The 26,592-nt window shown below is 43.9% G+C and overlaps 1 protein-coding gene across 1 annotated transcript in view; it reads left to right on the top strand.

The window, feature by feature from the left end:
• The first annotated feature begins 10,110 nt into the window (after positions 1-10,110).
• The window catches only part of vta1 (vesicle (multivesicular body) trafficking 1), a 174,908-nt gene continuing 158,426 nt past the window's right edge, over positions 10,111-26,592 (top strand). The window contains exons 1-4 of the mRNA XM_069936110.1: positions 10,111-10,252; positions 11,010-11,146; positions 12,100-12,261; positions 12,524-12,651. Of these exons, the coding sequence (XP_069792211.1) occupies positions 10,111-10,252; positions 11,010-11,146; positions 12,100-12,261; positions 12,524-12,651 (569 nt within the window). The remainder of the gene's footprint in view (positions 10,253-11,009; positions 11,147-12,099; positions 12,262-12,523; positions 12,652-26,592) is intronic.

Genomic DNA, 26,592 nt, shown 5'->3' with positions numbered 1-26,592 from the left:
CTGCGATTGAAATAGGGTCAGTGTCTTGGCAACCGTCATAACCATTTTACAAGCAAGTGGCCTCTTCAGTAGCTGCCTAGGAGGAAGGTGGAAAGGGTTGGAGGTGTGGGACAGTGGTGGAGATGCCAACCATGAAGCCATTTGAATCCCCCTAGTTCTATACCACAGAATGTAACCCTCTTTTCCGACCTATATGACAAGGAGGGAGACTGCACCTGCATTGAGCCGGTCTCTACCTGCAAATTATTAGGTGCTGAAAATTGGAACAGTGGTGATCCGACAGGAGCGGTCAATGACCCTTTTATGAGTTGATGTTGAGCATTCCTAAAGGTTTTAGTGCTGTTCAATTCTTATTGCTGTCAGATAAGATCAGATACTGTTTATTGTCATGTAATGAAACAGTAGCCTTTAGTCTGCCTTAAGGCAAGGATTCGCCATGAGCATTGCTTGGTACTCCTTCTACTCAGAGAAGAGAAGCAAAAGAGGGTCCCCTCAGAGTCACTGAGTGTCTGTGGGTTTGCCTTCGGCATGCTCGCAGTCAGTTCAAAGCATGAGCAACCGGAGCCCAGATCCAAACCTCTGATACCATGAGGAAGCCTTCAGCACCCAGGGCCCTTTGGGAACCCACCTTGGCCTCAGTGCCCTCTCGAATCTCGGCTGCGAAAGCTGGTTCTTGTGAGCCCGTCTCCAGCATCCCACAGTTGTCCTCAAGTTGGCAGCAGGCCTGTACCCTGTGTGGGTTCCTCACCTGCAAACCGCCCACCTACGTGTGGCCTTCAGCCTCAGGACCTCCTCCACCATGGTCATCTCTTCTACTTCTCCCTGCTTCGGGTGTCCTGCGCCAGTCCGTGGCTCCCCCGGAGTCTGTCGCCCCTCGTGGGCACTGCTCTATCCAGATGTCACCCCTCTTGGGCCCAGACCCTGTGGGAATAAAATGGAACATCATTGGCTCCTTTAACAGGTCCTTTACAGCCTGTATGGAGCCTTTGGCATTCGGAGTGGGCAGAAGGACCCTGCGGGGAACCGCTGGGTCTCCGCTCCATAGTCTCCTTGGGTCCGCACAAGCAGCAGAACTGCCATGACAGCAGCTCCAGCAGCGTCGCCATGTTCCCTCGCTAGAATTATTTTGGTACTTGAGTAGGATGGAAGTATAATTCCTGCAGCTAGGTCTTCCTTCTTTGCTTTGAGTTCATATTTGAATCTGAAATGGGAAGTTCTTGGCCTCCTTATCTTCCAGGGTACCAGTCCTCTCCTTGCACCAAACAAGTTATTCATGCCAACACAGTTGGATTAGGCTCCACCATCGCTGATCTAATCATCCTCATGTCCACTGTCCTGCTTGTTTTTCTGTAATCTACATGGCCCCACAAATGGCTGCTTCACCTTGGATGTGACGTAATGGAAGCTGCTGCAACGGCGGGGAGCAGAGGTACAGCGCTCCCACGGGGTCAAACCGCACAGTCTGACTGCCGTCAGGCTTTAAATGGCCTGTAAATAGAGCTGACGGTGGTTTTATGTTAAAATCCTACCACCGCGGGGTCTGCATCCAAGATGGCAGCACCTGTGATTGGCAGCAAGCATAAGGGATTGCAGACACTGGGGAAGCAGAGGATGGCGCGGGGCACCAGAAAATGAGGACCCCCCCCCCCAAAAAAAAGTTTGAGAAGGAGAAAAATAGGGATGATCCACGGGACGGTGACGGACCAATGAGGGGCTCTGAGGCCAAAGAACACACAGGTGGCGGGCTGTTGGTGACTTGAGGCGAGGAACCCAAGCGGGATGTGGGCTGCTGGTGACTGCCGTCGAGGGATCCACACTGGGCTGCCAAGAGTAAGATGGCCAGTCTTGCTTTTCGAGTCAAAGTGGGTGGCAGTGAGAGTTGAGGGAGTCAGGAGATATTTAGCAATACGCAGCATGCTGGAGAACCTCATGCTGTTCAATTCTTATTGCTGTCAGATAAGATCAGATACTGTTTATTGTCATGTAATGAAACAGTAGCCTTTAGTCTGCCTTAAGGCAAGGATTCGCCATGAGCATACTCCTTTTACTCAGAGAAGAGAAGCAAAAGAGGGTCCCGTACTATCCGTAGGTAGGAAGCAAAGGATAACCAACATTTTGGACCTGGGCCCCTGCGTCTGGGTATAAGCAAAAACATGCAGGCATCTGAATAAAAAGATGGGCAGAGGGGGAAGTAGAAGGGGCTGGGAAGAAGCAAAGGCTGAGGTAAGAGGTCACAGGTGGGAGGAGAGGAGAGAAGGAAAGTGAGAATTGATGGAGAGAGGGATGGATGTGTTAAGTGGGGTCATTGTAGATAATGTGAAATAATCCGCTCTCTTTTTTTGAAAAGGGTAAATAAAAATATTTTTTAAATGGTGTGAGATTGATAAGAATTGACATTCGGGGGGGGCTTGGGGCCATCCTTGTGCGTGAATCAATGGAGTCAGTATGAGGTACACAGCAGTAGACAGGAAATCAAACGTCCATTGGCCTCTTGCAAAAATAAAATTTGAGTACTAGAGCAAGGATTCTATAAACGTACTTGGGAGACCACACTTAGAATATTGTGCGCATTTTTAGTTTACTCCCACAAGGACGGATTTACAGTTCGTGATAGAGGGAGTTCAGTGAAATAGATCATTTCTCTGGCCCATGTGCCGAGGAGTCACAGATGAAAAATGTAACACCAACCATCAGAACCAAGAGGAAAAGAAATACCTTCATGTGGAGGGTAATGTATTTTGGAAATCTCTATGCAAGTGGGTCGAGGCTCAGTTGCGGAGAAAGTTCAGAAAGCAGATTGATGCTCAAGATGGTTGAGATTTTGACAATAGAGGCACTAAAGTCAACTTCAGCCATTGAACAGCAGAGCAGGAACTCGAGGTCAGGTTGCCCGCTTCTACTCTTTGGTACCGACACTCATCGGGAAAGAATCAGGATGTACCTCTTCGAAAGTATTGATACTGGGAGATTCAGCTATGAAATAATATCAATGACAAGAGGCTCCGTCTTAAGAAAGCAGCCTCTATTCCCAAGGACCCTCCCCACCCAGGCCATACCCTCCTGAGACTTCCATCAGGAAGGAGGTACAGGAGCTTGAAATCGAACTCCCACTGGCACAAAAACAGCTTTTTCCTCTTCGCCGTCAGATTTCTGGACAGACAATCCACCACAGGTACTTCTTTTTGCACGAATTTTTTTTTAAATGTAATTCCTAGCATTATTTGCCCCTGTGACGCTGCCACAAAACAGCGAATTTTGTGACCTGTTCATGACAATAAATTGTGATTCTGATTCAACGTTTACCAATGGCTGGAAAGTGTGGTGGAACGGCTGGCACTCCAGACCCCGTTTGTCATCACCATTCAGAATTGCCCACCACCCCCCACCAAACAAACAAAACACAAGCCAACACACAATTACAGTTGTTCACAGTGCCATTCAGATGGAGATTTAATTATATTTCAAGAAGGCTCCCTCTTTGAGAAATGTTTGGCAAATACAAGGTGTGTGCACATTTTATTGCATATCCTTGATGTACCGGAATGAAGGATGACGAAAGGTTTGTTTGTTCTGTGCCGAGTTTGATTTATATTATTTCCTTTGTTTCTATCCCCAATTAACATAAATCAATCCTAAATTCTTGGTGGCTATGGTTGGTAACCTGCCCAAAACAAGATAGCTTTTCATTTTGTTTCTAATTCAACAGTCTGACAGACGATTATTTTTCTTAGTGCTGAAGCATGAAACTTCTGAGCTCCCGATTACTCACAGGTGATAATCCTTCTTCATCATGATTCAGTCTCGAAAGCACCATTTTCTGATTCACCATTTATTTATTTCTATATATGAAGACTTGTCCTGCCTGAATATTGTTTGTCTGCATGCGCGTCATGTCTGGTTGTGTCTCTGCATGTTTTGCACTGAGGACTGAGGAACACTGTTTTGTCGGGTTGTACTTGTGCAGTCAATAAACTTGACTTTCCTCTTCCTGTTGTGAATGCCACCTGGACCCCTGTTTAAAATTTTACATGTTTATTTATTAAATTTAGACATACAGCATGTATAGTATTAGGCCCTTTCAGCCCACAAGCCTGTACCATCCAATTAACAACTTCGGTACATTTTTGAACAGTGAGAGGAAACCGGAGCACCCGGATGAAATCCACGCAGACACAATGAGAAGGTACGGACACTTTACAGACAGCACTGGATTCTAACCCGAGTCGCTGTTACTGTAGCAATGTTGTGCTAACCGGCTACGTTAACTGAGAGTTGTTGCTTAACTCTGAGCTGAAACCCAGGCTGTTACTTTTATCTTCCCTTCTTCTACCCTCTCAGCCTTCCACAGGGACGGCTCCCTCCGTGACTCCCTTGTCCACTCCTCCTAACCCACTAATCGCCGTCTTGGCATCTACCCCTGTGACTGCAGGAAGGGCTATGCTTGCACCCACACCACCATTCAGGGCCCTAAATAGTCCTTCCATCTGTCATTCACCATCAGAGAAACATTCACATGTCCTCAGTTGGAATATATCCTCTAACCCTTTGATGGTTAGAAAGAAGAGCATAAGTATCATAGAACGTGCACAGCACAGAAACATGATCTTCAGCCATTCTCTTGTGTTCTTTTTTTCTGCCCAGTCAAATTGACCTGCACCTGAACCGTAGACCTTCATACCCCTCCCATCCATTTGCCTGTCCAAGTTTTCTTGAATGTCAAAATCAAGCCCAAATTCACCACTCCTGCCATGAAGAACCTTCCTCTACTATTCTTTTAAACTTTTCCACATTCATCCTTAACCTGTGTCCTCTAGTTTCTGCCTCACCTAACCTCATTAGACAAAGCCTGCTTGCATTTATTCTGTCTATACCCCTCATAATTTAGTATACCTCTATAAAATCTCCCCTAATTCTCTGTGTTTCAGGGAACAGTCTTAACCTGTTTAACGCTTCCCTGTAACTCGTTTCAAGTCCCAGCAACATGCTAGTAAATCCTCTCTGCACTCTTTCAATCTTATTGATATCCTTCCTGTAGTTAGGTGACCAAAACTACACAATACTCCACATCTTGGCCTCACCAATATCTGATATACTTCACCATTACATCTAAGAATATAAAAATACATTGTGCTTCCTAAGAAGACTGAAGCAGGCTGTCGACTTTCTACAGGAGCTTTATCCACAGCATCCTGGCCGGCTGCTTCACAGTGTACTGCGGTTGCTGCAGAGAAATGGATCGGAGGTTAACCCACAGGGCCATAAAGTGGAAGAGAGGATCAATGGAATCTCCCTCTCCCCCTGCCCTCCTCTTTCCCCCCTCAATCGACTGATCTACCAAAATCATTGTTTGAAGGGGAAAAATTATTGCAGACCCCATCCACAGCATCTTTCAGCTGCTTCTGACGGGGAAGAGATACAGGACCCAGCACCACCAGGCTGAGCAACAGCTTCTTCCAGAGGGCACTGAGAATCCTGAATAACCAAAATAACTGCTCACACTAACCATCCAAAGATCTCATATTCATGGAAAAATATTTATTTATTTGTATAGATGAATACTTGTCTTGCATCTGTAATGTTTGTGTGTTATGTCTGGTTGTACATCTGTGTGGAAGCGTCCTAGAACGCTTCCACCAGCGTTGTCTCCGCTCCATCCTCAACATCCATTGGAGCGCTCACACCCCTAACGTCGAGGTACTCGAGATGGCAGAGGTCGACAGCATCGAGTCCACGCTGCTGAAGATCCAGCTGCGCTGGATGGGTCACGTCTCCAGAATGGAGGACCATCGCCTTCCCAAGATCGTATTATATGGCGAGCTCTCCACTGGCCACCGTGACAGAGGTGCACCAAAGAAAAGGTACAAGGACTGCCTAAAGAAATCTCTTGGTGCCTGCCACATTGACCACCGCCAGTGGGCTGATAACGCCTCAAACCGTGCATCTTGGCGCCTCACAGTTTGGCGGGCAGCAGCCTCCTTTGAAGAAGACCGCAGAGCCTACCTCACTGACAAAAGGCAAAGGAGGAAAAACCCAACACCCAACCCCAACCAACCAATTTTCCCTTGCAACCGCTGCAATCGTGTCTGCCTGTCCCGCATCGGACTGGTCAGCCACAAACGAGCCTGCAGCTGACGTGGACTTTTTACCCCCTCCATAAATCTTCGTCCGCGAAGCCAAGCCAAAGAGAAGACATCTGTGTGTTTTGCACTGAGGACCAGAGAACACTGCTCTTATAAAATCAGGTGACAATAAACTCGACTTGAAAGTCAAAGAAGCCATTAAGAAGCTGAAACACAGGAATTTAACATTAAGATACATCGCCCAATCCTTAGGGTTGCTCAATTTAGCTGTTAGAACATCATTTAGAAGAAAGCGTAATGGTGAGCTGAGAAATCAAATGGATTAGTAGGCCAAGGAAGTGCTCCATTGTTGATGGCAGAAGAATTCTCATCATAATTAAGAAAAATTGCTAATCGCTGATTCGACAGATCAGAAATGTTCTTCAGGAGGCAAGTGTGAATGAGTCATGACTACTGCCCGCAGAAACTTACATGAGCAGAAATGCAGAGGCTACACTAAGATGCAAGCCACAGAAACATGATGGTCAGGTTACAGTTTTCCAAGAAATATTTAAAAGATCCTGCAGAAGTCTAGAAAAAGGTCTTGTGGTCAGATGAGACCAAGGTTAACCTGTGATGGCAAGAGCAAAGTGTGGAGGCATAAAGGAACTGCCCATTCTCCAAAACATACCAGCTCATCTGTGAAACGTGGTGTTGGCTGTGTCATGACCTGGGCCTGCATGGCTGCCACAGTTTATCTTCACTGATGATAAACTGCTGGTGACAGCAACAAAATGAAAACTGAGGTGTTTTGAAACATCTGCTCAAGTTCGAGCAAATGCCTCCAAACACATTGGACGGTGCTTCATCCTACAACAAGACAATGATCCCTAATATACTACTAAAGTAACAAAGGAGTTTTTCAAAGTTAAAACGTAGAAAATTCTTGAATAGCTCTATCAGTCGCCAATTGAGCATGCCTTCCATATGTTGAAGAGAAAACATAGGGGACAACCCCCCCCCCCAAAACAAGCAGGAGCTGAAGATGGCTCTAATAGAGGCCTGGCAGAGCATCACCAGGAAAGATACTCAGCACCTTGTGATGTCTATAAAGCGCAGACTTGAAACAGTGATTGCATGCAAGGGCCATGCAACAAAGTACTAAACACAATTACTTTAATATACATACCATTGCCATGTTCCACATATTATGGTGCCCTGATACGAGGGGACTCTATTAGAAAAAGTACTGCAAGTTCTACATGGTCAAACCTAAATATTCACAAAGACCCTTTAATAAAATCTGGAATGTGCACTTTAATCACATGAATTGTTTGATTACAAATTTAAAACTATGGTGTACTGCGGCAAAGGAAAAAAATGTCTGTCTCAAACATTATGCACATGTGGCTTGTCTGTATGTGTATTTGCATGTTTTTTCACCGAGGACCAGAGAACACTGTTTCGTCAGGTTGTGCTTGAACTCATAACGGGTGTTATGCAAGCAAACAGTTTAGGGGTAGAATAAAATCACTCCAAGCCTGTTCTTCCATTGAATGAGATCATGGTTAATCTGACTGCAAACTCAACTATTCATTCCCATACATCCCAGTAATCTTTCACCCCCTCGCTTCTCAACTACCTTTTCGCCCTGCCTGGAAAATACTCTGCTTTCAATGGCATTTGAGCAAGAGAATACCAAGGGCTAACAACCATCTCAGATTTTTAAAAAAGATTGTTGCCTCTTCTGCTTTAACTGGCCAACTCCTTGTTTTTTTAAAAGAGTGACCCCATTCTAAATTCTCCCATCTCGGAAACGAGGTGCACCCCTTCAGTCCGCTCCACTGTTCAACATGATCAGGGTTGATTTCAGTACCCAATTCCTGCCAATCTAAAAAAAAATGCATTACACAATAAAGCAATTAAAACCACATCGAAAATGTCTCTCACCTGATCATTGCATGGAATATAGGAGTTGGGAGGTGATGTTGAGACTGTATAAGACGTTGGTGCGGCCTCATTTGGAGTTCTGTGTGCAGTTCTGGTCGCCTAATTATAGGAAGGATATAAACAGAGTGGAGAGAGTGCAGAGAAGGTTTACCAGAATGTTACCTGGGTTTAAGCATCTAGAGTATAGGGAGAGATTGGACAGATTAGGTCTTTATTCTTTGGAGCGTAGAAGGTTGAGAGGGGATTTGATAGAAGTATTTAAGATTATGAAAGGGATAGACAGAGTGGATGTGGATAGACTATTTCTGTTAAGAGGAGGAAAGATTAAAACAAGAGGACATGAGTTAAGAATTAAGGGGCAGAGGTTTAGAGGTAACATGAGGGGGAACTTCTTGACTCAGAGAGTGGTAGACGTGTGGAATGAGCTTCCGGGAGAAATAGTGGCGGCGGAGTCAATTGTATTATTTAAGAAAAGGTTGGACAGGTATATGGATGAGAAGAAGATGGAGGGTTATGGGCATTGTGCAGGGAGGTGGGACTAGAGAGGGGTGTTTGGTTCGGTGCGGACTAGAAGGGCTTAATGGCCTGTATCCGTGCTGTAAATTGTTATGTTATGATTTCCAGATCTGAAACCTGATTCTCAGTTATTTTCATGATGAAAAGTACAGATAATGTTCATGTGATGAATATTGCCCAAATTTTTTAAGTTCCCTCTGGAGTTGGTAACTTTTAACTACTATTCCTGTAGATAATTAGCTTTGTTGCTCAGAAATAATGAAGCAAGAACCATGCCTGGTTCACTAAGTAGTTCCAATCCATTAGTATCACAAGCGCCTTGTGGATGATATCTTGTGGTCGAATTAAGACCACGTGAAAAATCAAGCAATGCTAAAGTCATTGGACTGACAACCACAGCTCTGGGACCATATATATAACAATTACAGCATGGAAACAGGCCAATTTGGCCCTTCTAGTCCGCACTGAACCAAGTACCCTCCTTTAATCCCACTTACCAGCACTCTGCCCATATCCCTCCATCCCCCTCCCATCCATATACTTATCCAACTCTTTCTTAAATGACAACATTGACCCTACCTCCACCACCTTTCCCGGAAGCCCATTCCACACAGTAACCACTCTCTGAGTAAAGAAGTTCCCCCTCACGTTACTCCTAAACCTTTGCCCATCAACTCTCAACCCATGACCTCTTGTATCCATCTCTCCTACTCTCAATGGGAAAAGCCTTTCCACATCAACTCTATCTATCCCTCTCATTATCTTAAACACCTCTATCAAATCCCCTCTCAGCCTTCTACCTTCCAAGGAATAAAGACCTAATTTGCTCAATCTTTCCTTGTATTCCAGATGCTGAAACCCAGGCAACATTTTTGTAAATCTTCTCTGCACTCTCTCTATCTTGTTAATATCCTTCCTATAAATCGGTGACCAGAACTGCACACAGTACTCTAAATTTGGCCTCACCATATCCTTGTACAGTTTCATCATTACTTCCCAACTCCTAGATTCTATGCACTGATTTATATAGGCAAGCAGACTAAAGGCCTTCTTCACCACCTCATCCACATGTGCTCCTACCTTCAGGGGACAATGCACCGTTATTCCTAGATCTTTCTGCTCCACTGCATTCTTCAACGCCCTCCCATTTACGATTGGAGATGGCAGACTTCTTCAAGGGCTCAGGCCCGGAATGTCAGTTATATATCATTATCTCCATTGATCCTGAATCCAAATCCCAGTAACAGCAGGGGGAATAAAACTCAATTTATTAAATAAAAATGCTAGACACTAGGCCCTTTTATAGAGAAAGAAATTGCGACTGTAAAGTTGGATATTCTCTAACCTCATCACTGAACCAACCTCCATAAATCCTCTGTGTGCAGCTCCAAGATGCCAAATCCGATCCTGCCTCAGGTTGGTCGCAGAGGTGAAGCGGAGCGCTCCGTCTCACTTCATAAATGTACTGCTGCTGCAAGCAGCTGGCGAGAGGCGGGACGATGATGTCGTGATGACACCGTCAGACCGTGATCTAGAACCAAGTCATTGTAGCATTAACACCGCATAAGGGTCGGAGTCCCTCGACATGCCGGAGGTGCAGCGCCGGGCAGAAGGAGGATCAATGGCCATCTTTGTTACCCATAATAAGCTGAGTGGGGGATTATGGGTAAAGAAGACGGCCATTGCTCACCATGTCATCATGTTGACAGTTCCCCAGCCTCCAGAGGGCGCAGCGAGGTGGCGCTCTTTTAGGCCTTCTCTATAAAATAGTAAGTACATATTTTTCTCTGCCGAAGGAGCCGGGCTTAATAAAAACACCTATTGAATTGGTCAGTTTGTGTTATTACCCATATCGTTCACTTGCATCCTTCAGAGACGTAAAAGTGCTATTCTTAGTGTGTTTCCAGACACTTCAGTCTCATTTCTAAATGATTTCTTCAGGGGGAAAGTAGAGATAGACAATAAAAAATTCTATCATTATCAGTGAAATACTACACTGAATATGAGCTATAAGAAGTTACCTACAAGGCACAGAATTAACGTCGTAGCAGTAAGTATTGAGAATATAGGAGTTGAAAGTTGCACCTTAAATAGGTTTTACTCTGATTCTCAATCATTCTGGAGAAACCCAGCAGGTCGCACAGCATCTATAAGAAATAAAGCATTTCGAGTAAAAAACAGGCAGGTGCCTGAATAAAAAGGTGTGGGGAAGAGAATGGGGGAGGGAGGAAAGGGCAGGGGAAGAGTATAGGCCAGAAATCATAGATGGATATAGGTGGGAGGGGAGAAGAGAAAAAGGCTGAAGTGATAGAGGGAGCAGTTAGCTCTTTGAATGGAGAGAGAAGGTGGGAAGGGAGCCAGAGGAAAGGAGACAGAAATAGGGAAGGGTGGGGGGCTTAACGGAAACTGGGGAAGTTAATGTTGATGCCTTCTGGTTGGAGAATGTCCAGATGGAATATTAGGTGTTGTTCCTCCAATTTGCAGGTAGCCTCGGTTTGGCATTCCATGAGACCAAGGACAGTCATTTCAATGTGGGAATGGAGTACAGAATTAAAATGTTTTGGTTAAACCCATCGCCTGAGAATAAACATTATTCAGGTGGAAACCAGGGAAATTTTCAGGCAAGGAGAAATTTGTAATTAAACATCAAGTTATCCAAGATGAGACCAGTTTACTGATGAAACACGTAACAGTGTGAGGTTCCTAAACTTACGCTACAGATATAAATGAAGGGGTTCCCGACTTGTTAGTTTGGGAGTCCAGTCAGTGATAATGAAGGAACAACAATTTATTTCCAAGTTAGGATGGTATGCCACTTCAAGTTCAAGTTTATTGTCACGTCCTGAGGTACTGTGAGAAAGTTTGCTTTGTGAGCAGTCCAGTTAGTTAAGCTATACATAGTTCTTTGGCTTGGCTTCGCGGACGAAGATTTATGGAGGGGGTAAATGTCCACGTCAGCTGCAGGCTCGTTTGTGGCTGACAAGTCCGATGCGGGACAGGCAGACACGGTTGCAGCGGAAAATTGGTTGGTTGGGGTTGGGTGTTGGGTTTTTCCTCCTTTGCCTTTTGTCAGTGAGGTGGGCTCTGCGGTCTTCTTCAAAGGAGGTTGCTGCCCGCCAAACTGTGAGGCGCCAAGATGCACGGTTTGAGGCGATATCAGCCCACTGGCGGTGGTCAATGTGGCAGGCACCAAGAGATTTCTTTAGGCAGTCCTTGTACCTCTTCTTTGGTGCACCTCTCTCGGTGGCCAGTGGAGAGCTCGCCATATAACACGATCTTGGGAAGGCGATGGTCCTCCAGTCTGGAGACGTGACCCACCCAGCGCAGCTGGATCTTCAGCAGCGTGGACTCGATGCTGTCGGCCTCTGCCATCTCGAGTACTTCGACGTTAGGGATGAAAGCGCTCCAATGAATGTTGAGGATGGAGCGGAGACAACGCTGGTGGAAGCGTTCTAGGAGCCGTAGGTGATGCCGGTAGAGGACCCATGATTCGGAGCCGAACAGGAGTGTGGGTATGACAACGGCTCTGTATACGCTGATCTTTGAGAGGTTTTTCAGTTGGTTGTTTTTCCAGACTCTTTTGTGTAGTCTTCCAAAGGCGCGATTTGCCTTGGCGAGTCTGTTGTCTATCAATGAAAAACACAGTACAGATTTTAGAGGGAGAACATTGGGTATTATGACAGCGATCAGCACCACCCAGGCCATGCCGCCTTCTCACTGCTACTCTCACAAGGAGGTACAGGAGCTTGAAGACTGACCACCGTCAGATTTCTGAATGGACAGTGAACCACAGACACTACCTCAATTTCTCTTCTGTTTGCAATAATATATTCATTTTTAAAAATGTAAGTTACAGCAATTTTGTACATGTAATGCTGTCACGAAACAACAAATTTTGTGGTGTGCTCGTGAACCTAAATTACGATTCTGATTAGGATCAAAAATACTTTGAATCATTGGTAATAAACTGTGGTGTTCCTTTCTAATTTCCCTTTCAGATGAAGAAGCAATTGGTTGACAATGAGTCAATTACTCAAGATGTGGTGGGGAATGCCCACGTAGAAAATTACGCCTACAAGATGTTCCTGTATGCAGATACTGAAGACCGAGCAGAAAGATTTCACAAGTGAGTCTTGCAGAATTTGTGTCATAGAAAGGCAAAACACAGGTTCATTGTGCCAGCATTATTTTGATGAATATTCTCGATCTTGTGGAATCACTGTCTTAAAATATTCCAACCCTGCTCCACCATTCCACAAGATCATGGGTGATCTACCACATGAATTCTTGAAAGAATCTTGATTTCCCTGTAGTATCCCCATATTAGTGTCTAGAAATATATTGATCTTGCTTTAAGTGACTGAACGTCCACATCTCTGGGTTCCAAAAGTTCATTCATCCCTTACTTGGAGATTGTGGACATTAATTCTGTGTCCTTCAGTTTGGGGAAACGTCCATTCTGCCCCATCACTGCCATCTGCTCTAGCATGAGGGGGCATCGTTTCAAGGGGCTGAGGAGTGAGAACAGAATCAGAATTTATTGTCATGAACAAGTCACAACGTTTGCTGTTTTGTGGCAGCGTCATCGTGCAAACATTCATATTATGGACCATCTTACAACAATAATATGAAATTATAAAAATATCGTGCACAAAAAGTAAGGCCGTGTCTTTGGTTCGTTGATTATTGAGGAATCTGATGGCAGTGGGGAAGAAGCTGTCCTTGTGCTGCTAAGTGCTCGTCTTTAGGCTCCTGTACCTTTTTTCCCGATAGTAGCAGAGTGAAGAGGTAATGGCCTGGGTGTGGGGGTCTTTGATGATAGTGGCTGCTTTTACAAGACTATGCCTCATGTAAATGTCCTCAGTAGGTGCCTGTGATATCACTGGCTGAGTTAACAACCCTCTGGAGTTTTTTTTTGTCTTGAGATTTGGCATCTCCATACCAGACAGTGATGCAACCAGCCTGAATGCTCTCCATGGTACACCTGTAGAATATTTTGAGTCTTCGATGACATACCAAATCTCCTCAAACACCGCTCAAATAGCCGCTGGCGAGCCTTCTTTGTGATGTCATCAACATGGAGGCTCCAGGACGGATCCTTGGTGATATTGACACCCAGGAATATGAAGCTCTTGACCCTTTCCACTACTGAGTCCTCAATGAGGTCTGGGTCGAGTTCTCCTGACTACCCCCTGAAATCTGCAATCATCTCCTTGGTTTTGCTAATGTTGAATGCAAAGTTGTTAATGTGACACCATTCAATGAGCTAATATATCTCCCTCCTGTATGTTTCTTCATTGCCGTTTGTGATTCTGCCGACAACTGTTGTGTCATCGGCAAACTTGTAGATGGCATTGGAATTGTGCCTGGCTACACAGTCGTAGGTGTATAATGAGTAGAGTAGTGGGCTAAGCGCGCATCCTTGGGGTGTGCCTGTGTTGATAATCAGTGAAGAGGAGACGTTGTTTCCAATTCGCACTGATTGTAGTCTTCTGTTGTCAAGGATCCAGTTGCAGAGAGGGGTAGAGTTTGTAGCTTCTTGACCAGCTCTGAAGAACATTGTATGTATGAGTTGCTGTTTTCGAGGTGATCCAGAGCTGAGTGGAGAGCCAGTGATATTGCATCTGCTGTGGAGCAATGGTGACGATAGGTGAATTGCAGAGTCCAGATCTTTGCTTAGGTACATGTTAATTCTGGCCATGACCAGCCTCTCGAAGCATTTCATCACAGTAGAAGTTAGTGCTACTCGGCGGTAGTCATTGAGACAGCTCACACCGCTTTTCTTGGGCACCGGGATAATTGATGCACTTTTGAAGCAGGTGGGAACCTCTGACTGTAGCAATGAGAGGTTGAAAATGTCCGTGAGCAGGGGGCATGTAAGAGATGGTTCTTCGCACAGAGTGGTGGATATGTGGAATGTGCTGCCGGCAATTGTAGTGGAGACAGGGGGGGGAAGAGACTATTTTAAGAGACTATTTGATAGTTAAAGAAATTGAGAAAAATGGAGGGTGATGCAGTAGGGAAATTCCAGGCAGTTGTTAGAATAGGTTATAATGTCAAGCACAACATTATAGGCTGTAGGGCCTGTACTGTGCTGTATATTTCTATGTTCCAACCTCACATTAATTTTGTATGTTTCAATTAAGTCATTTGTTCCAACTCTTGGGAATAGATTCCAGCATCTGCGGTCTCTTGGGTCTTCAATCTCCAGTTTACCTTCTCAGGTGCCTCGTCAATCTTTGTTCATTGTTCTTTTTACCACTAATCAGTTCAATGGAAACTCAGCCATTTGGGAGAATGAAGGTACAGCACCTGAGATGGCCAAGAACAACTGGGCGCCCCAAAATGGAGTTAAACATCGAAACCTGTAGATGCTGGTGTTGAGCGCAATACCCAAACATGCTGGTGAAACTCAGCAGGTCACGCAGCATCCTTGAGAAGGAGGTAAAGGGTAACTGGTAGATCAGGCCTGAGCCCTTCGTTAGGAATATGAATTCCTTGTGTATTAAGTACAACTTTCCTTCCTGAACCACCGTCCCAGTCCAACAGATTTCCTTTTTCCCCGACTTAGCAACTAATTAAGGAATTTATCAGAAATAATTGACTGAAGCAGACAATTTTATTACAAAAAAAAATTTGCTTTCTTCAGTATTTCTCACAGGAGTGTCTGGGGGATTAAATAAAGATTAAATTTAAAATTCTAGGACAATACTGAAGGGTTGCTATCCTCAAGTCCAAAAAAGCCTGTGCAAAAGTTATTCTAGTCCAGATGAAGATAAATTTCATCGGCGTGGGACTTTCTATCTTGGATTTGTATCAAGGAAATTCCATGCCCTGGTCTTCAAGCTGCATAAGCAATAGATTACATTATAGATTTTTTGTACTTCAAGTTATTTAAAAAAATATTTTTCAGTGAATATTTTATTGAAAAGAAATTAAACGTGACCACCATATTGTAGATATGTATGTTATGTGGAACTCTATGTTAATATCCCTTATTGTACTCCTGAGACTTGCTGCCGAGGCTCTGCAGGGGAGCCAAGTGAGTGGTGGCATTTTCTGGGTTACAAAGTGGGTGTCCTCCTTCATCAGTGTTTCACTGATAGACCCGCGACACTTCTGGAGGGTTCAGCAGGTAATCCCGGCGTCCCAGCCTCACCCCCTAGATGCCAATCACTCATTTGGGGGCCCAGCAGCTTTGAATAGATCTTTGACTGCTTGTCGGGGTATCTTTCCTTGCACTCTTGACTCCTGGAGTAGCCTTGATGTTGATGTGGCTACAAATCCCCTGCAGCTTTCTTCAACTAGTCAGACCCTTGCCTTCCAGCCACATTGTTTCACATCAGCAACAAACTCAGCGTAGATCAATTTCTTGCGCTCATAGGCCTCCTCCACTGTATCCTCCCGGGGACTGTAAGCTCAATGATGTAAATGAGATGGAGTGAGACTGACCACAGCACAAGTTCTGGTCTGAGGTTGATTTCTGCAATTTCATTTGGGAAGGAGAGCCTCTGGCTTAAGTCTGCCACCATCTTCCAATCACATGCCCCGCCTAACCACACGGACGGAGTCTGATTTTGATGTGGCAGTTCTTGTTTGACCCTCACTTTCCCAGACAAATGCTGTTAACAGCCAGTGGGATGAAGGGGGAGGAAGAGCGTTGACAATCGTCCACAGATTTTCCAGCACTGCTGCAAGACACTGTAGCACCTGGTTGTGATGCCAGGTGTATCAGCTTGAATGAGGCTGGTCTTGCAGCCCACCAAAAGATGTTCTAATTTTGCTGAAGTCAGGAAGAGGGAGCATGTAGGGTCTTCTCCCTACCACTGGCTGAGATTTGTGGCAGATGGCAAGACGTTGCATGTAGCCCTGATGGCGAAGCTCGCTCTGAATGTCTCCATTCCCACAGCTCTTTCTACTAGATCTTCCTTTTCTCCACTCCCTCCCGTCTCATCCATTGGTCCTCCTTTGCCTGTTCGATAGCCTCTGCGGATTTTCCTGCCTCCTCCTGCTGACGCATCTCCTACGCCTCAAGCCTACATCTCTGAGATGGAGCAGCCTTGTTCAAGGCTAAGACCAAGACTGTTCCTGCTTTGCTGTACTCAGTCCACGATGTCGCCATGCTTGAGTGCTGCCCTTGCTTGCCTAGTTGCACCTGATGGAATCCGAGCTACAAATGGATCACTCGCCTCTGTTAACATCATCTCCAGGACTTTGGCACTCACATACTCCCCTGAAAGACTGGAAATGGATAGCTCTAGGACTCCTTTGCCATAAAGCCCTGTGCTGCTGAGGAACCAGGGAAGACCAAGCCACTTCTTTACGTATGAGTTGATCAGTCTCTCCAGTGTTTCCATGTTCAAGACTGGAAGGTTATGGCAATGGATTTTCAAATATTTGTTGAACTTTGTAATATTTTGAGGGAATTACTGTGCATGAGTTTTATTTTTGTTCATAGCCCAACAGTAAATTTGAACTCGGCACATCTTTTCAAGTGAAGATTTTGTCCAGCTGAGTGTGATATTTTCAATGTATTTTATCATAAAAAGTGTTCAGGAATAGTTTCTCAAATCGACTGATTGAGTTGATCCAGCGGGAAATTTAAAAAATGAAAGCCAGAATATACCATTCAGTTCCTAATGTCCATAAATCTTCGTCCGCGAAGCCAAGCCAAAGAATAGACAGAAAAAAACCCCTGATAACCTACACCTATGCCAGATAAGTGAATTTTACGGTTGCGCGGGTTTGCATGTAGCGTGATTGGCGAATTAATGGCGAAGCGTGCCAATTTTAGACTTACATTTTTTTACCTTTACTTTCCACAATTTGTTTTGAATTCCCCATAACAGGGGTTTTACTGTAGCCCTCTTGGCATAGAATGCCAAAGATTTGGCAGCCCCCTGGATCAAAAAAATATCCTTTCTGTCCCCTGCTTTGACACCACGAACCATGGTTTTAGGCTCTTCAGCCAGGTGAAGCATTAACTCTGTCAGCCCTTTCGGAATGTTTTATATTTCCATGAGATCATCACGCATTCTTTTAAATCAAGGAAGTATATGTTCAGTTTGCAAAAACCCTCTCCCAAATATGAGAATCTTATTACTTTTCCAGCCCTTCTGTTGGAAATATATCCTCAAGAGTCGCTGGACAGAATTGAAGTAAGTCTCTTGTGTTCAAATTGTCTCCGTCCAGGCCAATTATTTATGTCATAAAGTGCACTGCTGGAGGAGTTTAGTGGGTTGAGAAGCACCAGTGAAAGGGAAAGAATGGTCATTTTTGGGGGGGTCAAAAGAACCTTTTATCATGACTGAAAATAACCCCCCACTGTGTGCGTCACTGTGTGACGTTCTTCATAGATTCTTGCCATCATTTTCCCTTCTGGAACGATTTGTGATTTCTTTCTCGGTCTTTGTCCCTCATTAGCAATGGTTCAAACCTATCCTTGAATTTATATAAGGGGAGGGGAAGGGAATAAAAAGTTTATCTGATTGTTTTTCTAAGGGATGTTTTTGTTCTCTCGATGAATTATAAAGGAAACTTGGTATTAATGGAAATTCTGTATTTATGTATTATTAATTATGATTTTTTGTATAACAGATATGTGGTTGATATATGATTTTAATATTTGAACTTAGTTTTAAAGTGGATTTCATTTGTTAAATACATGTATTATGTTTGATTTAAATATATGTTTAAGGGTATTATTTTAGTATTGATAATTTTTTTTGTTGTTAGTAATTTTTTTTGTTGTTAAGTTTTATCCTTTTTTTTGTAAGTGGGTTTTTTTCTATTTTATTTACAACATTGTTAATTAATTCTTCACTCTTTATTTTGGGGGGAGGGTTGGACTAATTTTAAATTAGATGATTAATGTTGTGTTATAATTATTGGGGGGGGGTTAATTTGTGTAGTTTAATGATGTAGTATTCTAATTTTTATTATCTTATTTTTTATTATTTCTTTAAATGTAATTTTTATTTTATTCATGTTATAAAATTTTAAATAAAGTTTAAAAAAAAACCTATCCTTGAATCTTGGGTGTTAAGTATGAAAATCTGCAGATACAGTGCAGTACACAAAAGTGCTGGAGAAACTCAGCAGGCTACGCATATCGATGCCGTCCGGTTCGATTCTGTGAAGACGGAACACAAGGTGCTCCTCTAATTTGCTGGTGGCCTCAGCTTGGCAGTATATGAGGCCGTAGACATGTCAGTGTGGAAATGATGTCTGGAATTAAAATGCTTGGCCACTGGGAGCGGACGGAGTAAGAACGCTGAACAAAATAATCTCCAAGTTTGCGCCCAGTTTCCCTGATGTAGAATTTTGGAAACAACGAGCCATTAACATGGCAATTTCCTTGTATAGACATCAGCCCAAGAGAATTTACCTTTTAATCCAATACTTTTCCCAATACAGATTTTTTTTTTTTAATTGCTAATTTCTTCAAGCTTCTCTTTTACACAGGTTTTCTTTTATTTGGGGCTTTTCTAGTTTTTATTTAGACACCCAGGATTTTTAATTTCTCCTGTCTCGGTCTACATTGCTGCACTGTGTCCATGGGAACCAATGGCCACCCACTGGTATTAAACCTATGTTACAGCACTAGCTATCAATACCTTGATGAGTTATATATTCATCTAGCGACTTAAATAGTGTCCGTTACTCTGCTTCCACAGCAGTGTATTCCAGATCCTGACCATTCTTTGCATGAAAAATAACCTCCTCAGATTTCTTCCCTTATCTTAATCTATAGACTCTAATCTTATTTACCTCTGATATTGGGAGACTTTATGACCTCTACCTTAAGACATAAAAGCAGAAATAGACTTTTCATCCCATCGAATCTGTCCCACGATTTAATGAGCGGATCCATTTTCCCACAGCCTCACTGCCTGGCCTTCTCCCCATAACCTTTGATGCCCTGACTCGTTAAGGTCCCTTCACTCTCTGCCTTAAATACACCTAATGACCTGGCCTCCACATCCGCAAATTCTGCAGTCTTACCACCCTTTGGCCAAAGAAATTTCTGCTCATCCCTGTTGAAAGTAGACAACATTCAATCCTAAAATTGTGTCCTCTTGTACTCAACTCTCTCACAATGGGAAGTAATTTTTCGAAATCTATTCTGTCCAAGCTTTTCAACATTTGAAATCCCTCCACCACCCCCCCCCCCGGCCATTCTCCTAAATTCCAATGAGTATAGGTCCTAGAATGCTTCCACCAGCGTTGTCTCCGCTCCATCCTCAACATCCATTGGAGCGCTTTCATCCCTAACGTTGAAGTACACGAGATGGCAGAGGTTGACAGCATCGAGTCCACGCTGCTGAAGATCCAGCTGCGCTGGGTGGGTCACGTCTCCAGAATGGAGGACCATCGCCTTCCCAAGATTGTGTTCTATGGCGAGCTCTCCACTGGCCACCGTGACAGAGGTGCACCAAAGAAAAGGTACAAGGACTGCCTAAAGAAATCTCTTGGGGCCTGCCACATTGACCACCGCCAGTGGGCTGATCTCGCCTCAAACTGTGCATCTTGGCGCCTCACAGTTCGGCGGGCAGCAACCTCCTTTGAAGAAGACCGCAGAGCCCACCTCACTGACAAAAGGCAAAGGAGGAAAAAACCAACACCCAACCCCAACCCACCAATTTTCCCCTGCAACCGCTGCAACCGTGTCTGCCTGTCCCGCATCGGACTTGTCAGCCACAAACGAGCCTGCAGCTGACGTGGACTTTTACCCCCTCCATAAATCTTCGTCCGCGAAGCCAAGCCAAAGAAGGTCAAACACTCCCCACATGATATCTCTATCTATAACCATCATAATTTTATATGCCTCAATCATGGCTTACTTCTCATTTCTCTTAATTGAAAAGTTCATCCTCAGGCAACATCCTTGTGACTTTCCTCTGCATCCTCTTCAGTGCTGTCACATTTACATATTAACGAATAATAATAGAGCTCTGCAGTTAGTTTCCTCCTTGCTACTTTTGCAGAAGTCTGTCCCAAAAGGGAGAATCAGTGACGAGAGATTCCTATCTTTCGTCACAGTGCAATGTCCTTGCAACTAGAAGATATTATGAAAGACACAGTGACTGCATTGTCATGAAGCAATGCAGCCAATCACAGGCAAATAGAAGCGTGGCCATATTCCGTAACTTGTGCAATGGACCTGCATCTGCTTTCAAAATAGTACAGATAGTATGCAAACCATCCACGATCAAAACTGGAGATGCCATTAGAAGGTGCCTGCCACCTTGCCTGATTATGGTATTAGTTAGTAAGAGGAATGGGGGGTGGAATCTCATCAAAGCATTTTGAATGTTGAAGTTCCAAATCCAAGCCAATGTTGAAGCATTTTGCATTTTGAAGGCCTGGACAGAGTAGACGTGGCAACGTTGTTTCCCATGTTTGTGGCGTCAAGGACAAGAGGGCACAACTTCAGAATTGGAGGGACCCCGCGTAAAACAGATGCGGAGGAATTTCTTTTGCCAGTGCATGGTGAACCTCTGGAATTTGCTGCCGTGGGCGGCTGTGGAGGCCGGGCAATTTAATGTATTTAAGATTGATATGTATCTGAATAGTCAGGGAGGGTATCAGGGGAGTGGGGCTCAGTAGGAGAATGGATCTGCTCTGGATGAAATGGCAGGGATGGGTCAGATGGCATACTTCTGGTCCCGTGTCCTGTGGTCTTAGAGGAAGGGAGTGGGAGCAGCAGCAGTAAGACAGGATGTGGTCAGCTTGATTTTCTTTGAGAGAGGAATTTTCTGTAGCTGCAGGTGTTTCCCAGAAGTATCTGAACAGACAGAGATTTTGCTTATTAAAAGGGAAAGGGTGCTTTGATGGAACAATTTATTTCCATCAAGGAATCCCAGTTAATAAACACGGTGCTTATTTTTGTTCACAAGCTATGTTCCTTGGCTCCAGCAACTATTACACCATACTGCAGTTCACTTTTTTTGTGGTTTCGTCTGATTTAAGGAAGAAGAGAAATGCTTGTTTTGTTTTTAGGGAGAAAAGGGGTGGGGTTATATAAATCGAAAACTGTAGTAAGTTACTCATTAGAAATTGAAAGATGAAAGTTTGCTCTATCTTGCTAGCGGCCGGTATTTTAAGGTTCCAGTGGGCTTGGATTTGGAACTGTTAGCGCCTGTTGTTTACTTGTTTTTAAATTTAGACACAGCATGGTAACAGGCCCTTTTGCCCCACAATCCTGTGCCAGCCAAATGCACCCAATTGACCTCCAACCCCTTATGTTTTGGAGGAAATAGGCGCACCCGGAAGAAACCCACGCAGACACGGGGAGAACGTACAAACTCCTTGGGATTCGAACCCCGGTCCCAATTGCTGGTGCTGCCCTAGCTGCAATGCGAACAATGCAGCCCTGTATACCCAATAATCTTATCACTGTCTCCAATTAATTAAGTAAGTGTACACTTTATAGTAGTTTTATGGCTTGGAAACAGGCCCCTTGTACCAACTCCATCCTGACCAAGGTGCCTATGACACATTAGCCCCCATTTGGCCCATATTCTTCACGGTTCCTTCTTGTCCATGCACCTATCCAAATGACTTTTAACTGGTGCATTTATACCCACCTCGACCATTTCCTTCAGCACATACCCACTACTCTCTTTGTGGAAAAACTTGGCCCCTTGGGCCTTCTTCCAATTTAGAATCCCAACATGAAGACCAGCCTTATCCTATTCCATAATTAACTTGAAGTTAATGATGTTATGGTCATTGGACCTAAAATGTTCGCCTACACACACATCTGTCACCTGACCTGTCTGGTTCCCTAATAGGAGATCATGTACTGCATCCTCTCTCGTTGGTACCTCTGTATATTGATTTAGAAAACTTTCCGACACATTTCACAAACTCCCAAGCCATCCAAGCCCTTTCAGTCTGGGAGTCCCAGTCAATATTTGGCAAGTTAAAATCTCCTACTATCACAGCGCTCGGCTTCTTACATTGGTCTGCAATCATGATCATCAGCTGATTGTGTGTTGAAAGAGTGATATTAATAAATGATATTTAATAGAGGGATTGTAAATTAAGAACACTGTTTCTACTGCCAGTTAATTCATGTACAAGGTGACAACAGCAAAAAAACCCAGAGTCTGAAGACTTAATTTTCATTGATTGTTGAAATCAGTTGCTGAAATAAAGGGTGACGTGGTTGTCCTAGCAGTTAGTGCCACGCTGTTACAGCGCCAGCGATCGGGACTGGGGTGTGAATCCCGCACTGACTAGAAGGAGTTTGTACATTGTCCTGTGTCTGCGTTGGTTTTCCATGGGGGTTCTGGTTTCCTCCCACCGGTCAAAATGTACTGGGGTTGCAGGTCAATTGGGTGTAATAGGGCGACACGGGCTCATGGGCCAAAAGGGCCTGTTACCCTTGCTGTACGTCTAAATTTAAATTTATAAGAAGATTAAATTGCAGTGTGCGACAGTGAATGGGATGGATTCTTGCTGTGAAGGATATTTGCAGAGCTCTTACAGTGTTTTGTTCTATAAGACCCTATGACTTTACTACTGGCACCTACCGAGTGGAGTGGGATAGAGTGCAAGGGATCATAGAGGTATTGTGAAATAGAGCTCTGAAAAAAGTTACTGCCCATCATCTCATCTGATTACTACATGCAATTTCAGACCATTCCCTACTCTGACCCCATCGCCATCTGCCTGCACAATTTGTTCCCCATTCTTCCTCCATAGAACCAAAGAACACTGCAGCTCAGAAATAGGCTCTTCAGCCCATCTTGTCTGTAGCCAAACTCTTATTCCTTACATTTGTTCAGATTTTCACTGACACCTTCCTTAAACTTCCATCGATCATTCAGGAACAATCACGAGAAGACTATTAAACATTGCAAGCTCCACCATGATATCAACACCAGTGACTAAAAGCTTAAACATCTCTTATTCAACCTCTGAAGGAAACAAGAGTTCAACAAGATATTCAGGTCGTGGCACTGTTTCTATGAAGTTGAATCATTTCTTTGTCTCGTTCATTGAATTTATGTGATGAAAAACTTGGAAAACAATTGTTAACAATGTCTCTGGACACCAGAGATTATTCAGATGGAGCCAATTGTCCAGATTTTTACCTTGTTTAAACTTCCATCGGTCATCCAGGAACCACCACAAGGGGAACATGGCCCAGTCCTGATCGAGGCCTCAGTAGCGGAGAAGGTCAAGAACTTCAAATTCTTACAGTTACAGAATTATATGATATATTGATGTCCTTACAAAAAAAATAAGGCTCCAGGGGAGAACGGTTTCTCTGAAGTTTTATAAAGAATTTAAAGAGTTATTAATTCCGATATTTATAGGATTGTTAGATCAAATGGAAGATCTTTGGGACTTACCTGAGTCATTTAAAACTGTGTAAATGACAGTTATTCCAAAAAAAGGGATGGAACCTTTACTTCCATCTTCATATAGATCAATTTCGTTATTGAATACCGATTATAAAATTTTGTCCAAACTAATAGCTAATAGATTAGCTAAATGTTTGCCTAAATTGATTAATATGGACCAAACAGGTTTTATTAAAAATAGAAGATCAGCCAATAATATTGTTGGATTTTTAAGTTTAATAGATATGGCTCAGAAAAGACAAATACCATCAGTGGTCTTAGCTTTAGATGCAGAAAAGCTGTATGATAGATTAGAATGGGACTATTTATTTAAAGTACTGAAGGTTTTTGGAATTCTGACAAATTTTATAAATTGGATAAGAGCATTATATAATTCTCCAAAGATGAAGATGTAAGGATGGGTTACAGCTAAACTCCAGAGGTACCAGTCTCCTGGCAGGGTCGTTTGCTAGAGCTTTAAACAAGAAAGGTTGGGGACAAGGGTTCATGTCAGGGAGGGTAACAAGAACAGAATCTTTAGGCAAAGAAAAAAGGCTTTCACACAACCTGGAGGTGGAACAACAGCAGGTAATAAATAGTGGCCATAGTAACAATTGTAGAGAGGGTGAGAGGCAGAAAGTTAAATGTGGAAGATCTCTGAGATGCATTTATTTCAATGCAAGGAGTGTGGCAAACAAGGTGGATGAACTGATGCTGTGGATTGACATGTGGCGTTATAATTTGATAGCAATTTGTGAGACATGATTGAAGGAAGGTTGTTGTTATATAGAGAATTTAGGTTAAAAAGACTTAAGTTAAAATGTGATGATTAATCATAAACAGGGAAGCCAGAACGGACAGAGAGTTTACTAGCAGTCAAGGACAGAAGGATCTGCTGAATATGTTTTTTTAAACCTATCTTTTCATGGTCATAGTAAGAGACATGCAGGAGACAAAGGATTGATAAGAAGTGTGAGAAACAGAATTTAGTGAATGTAGAGTTCACAGCGTACGTAACGAACGTGATAATTAATAATGCAGTTATACTTAGAATGTTTTTGTAATACTAACCAATTAAAACAGTATTAATAAGAAGGGGAAGGGCAAATAATAAGGGTATAAAAATCAATGCACTGTATGTATCGGGGCTTAACTGGTGAGAAACCAGTTGAGTCCAACTCTGCAGACTTGTAAATAAAGCTTGTCGTGTCATCAGTTTTAAAGAGACTCATGTGTGAGAAGTTTTATTTGTGACAAATGGGGGCTCGTCCGGGATCTACACTCCGGCCGTGAGGGGAGGCGAGAAGAGGGACATCGGAGGCGGTGCACCCCGCTGAGTTCAGCGGCTCCTAGTCCCTTGCTCGTCGCTTCGGGCGGCTTGAGCGAGTGGTATCCGGACAGGGTGACACGACAAGACGGAGAGGAGAAGGGTGACGGTTCAATCCCCGGGAAGACACCGGTAAGTGACGACTTACGATTGTGGTGTGGGGATTGGGTAACAGGTGTAACGGGATACACCTGTTTGGATAAAAACCTAACGGAATAGATTAAGTATAGATCTTTTGTCGTGGTGTGAGGACCCTGTCGCGGGACTCTAGGATAGACCCCAGGGAAACCTCGGCGGTAACCGAAGGAGGGACAGCACCTCCGACGAAGTGCCGAGAAGAGAGGGGTCAACCCCAGGAAAACCTCAGCGGTAACCGAAGGAGGGACAGCACCTCCGACGAGGCGTCTGAGAGGAAGGGAGTAGGGTCCAGAACGAGAGGGTCCTCAGCAACGATAAACAGATCTAGGTGGGAAAATGGGAGGATCAAAATCTAAGGGCTCGTCTGAAAATTCAGGACAATTCCTGGGAGTACCCCTTGACAGCCCTTTGGGGAGAATGTTTGAAAATTGGGATAGTAAAAGATATCGGGACAAAAACAAGAAAAAGATGGTCCAATATTGTCTCCTTTGGTCAAAACAACCTATTAAAGGTTCCTCGGTCTGGTGGCCGAAATTTGGATCTGATGAGGATTGGGTTAGACAAGCATTAAACATATATGTAAATTTGAGACCAAAGGTGAATCAAGAAGAGTCAGCATATGCATTTTGTTGGGTTCCCTGGCCAGGATCCTTAACAGAATGTTTTAAATTGAGAGTGGCAGGAGAAAAGAAATGGGAACCTCTGGACAACCTTCCCCCTCCTTATATTCCCCCGGTGCCTACTGCGCCCGAGGAAAGCTTATTACCGGAGGGGAAAGGTGATGAATCTGATTGCCCCGAAGGGGGCTGGGAAAAAAAGGATGAATTAAGGGAGTCGGACCCTAAACTTCCACTGGTAAACCGACCCTGGACAAGATCCCAGACTGGTCCAGGACCATCAAAGTTTTCAATAAACCTAAATCCCCTGAGAGAAGTTCCTATGGGAGGACCGGGAGGGGGAACGGGATATGTGAATGTTCCCCTAACTAGTACAGAGGTGCGGGGATTTAAGAAAGAAATGAAAAAGTTATTGGAAGATCCTATAGGACTGGCTGAACAGCTTGACCAATTCTTGGGACCAAACACATATACGTGGGAAGAGATGCAGGCAATAATGGGAACATTATTTTCACCCCAGGAGAGGCAGATGATTCGACGGGCTGCCCTCCTCATGTGGGAATATGAACAACCTGGGGACCCTAGACCCCATGAACAAAAATATCCCTTAAATGAACCCAGGTGGGACA

Source organism: Narcine bancroftii, chromosome 4 (assembly GCF_036971445.1).
Source record: "Narcine bancroftii isolate sNarBan1 chromosome 4, sNarBan1.hap1, whole genome shotgun sequence".
Classification (NCBI taxonomy): Eukaryota; Metazoa; Chordata; class Chondrichthyes; order Torpediniformes; family Narcinidae; genus Narcine; species Narcine bancroftii.
This window is presented reverse-complemented; position numbering and strand designations above follow the sequence as displayed.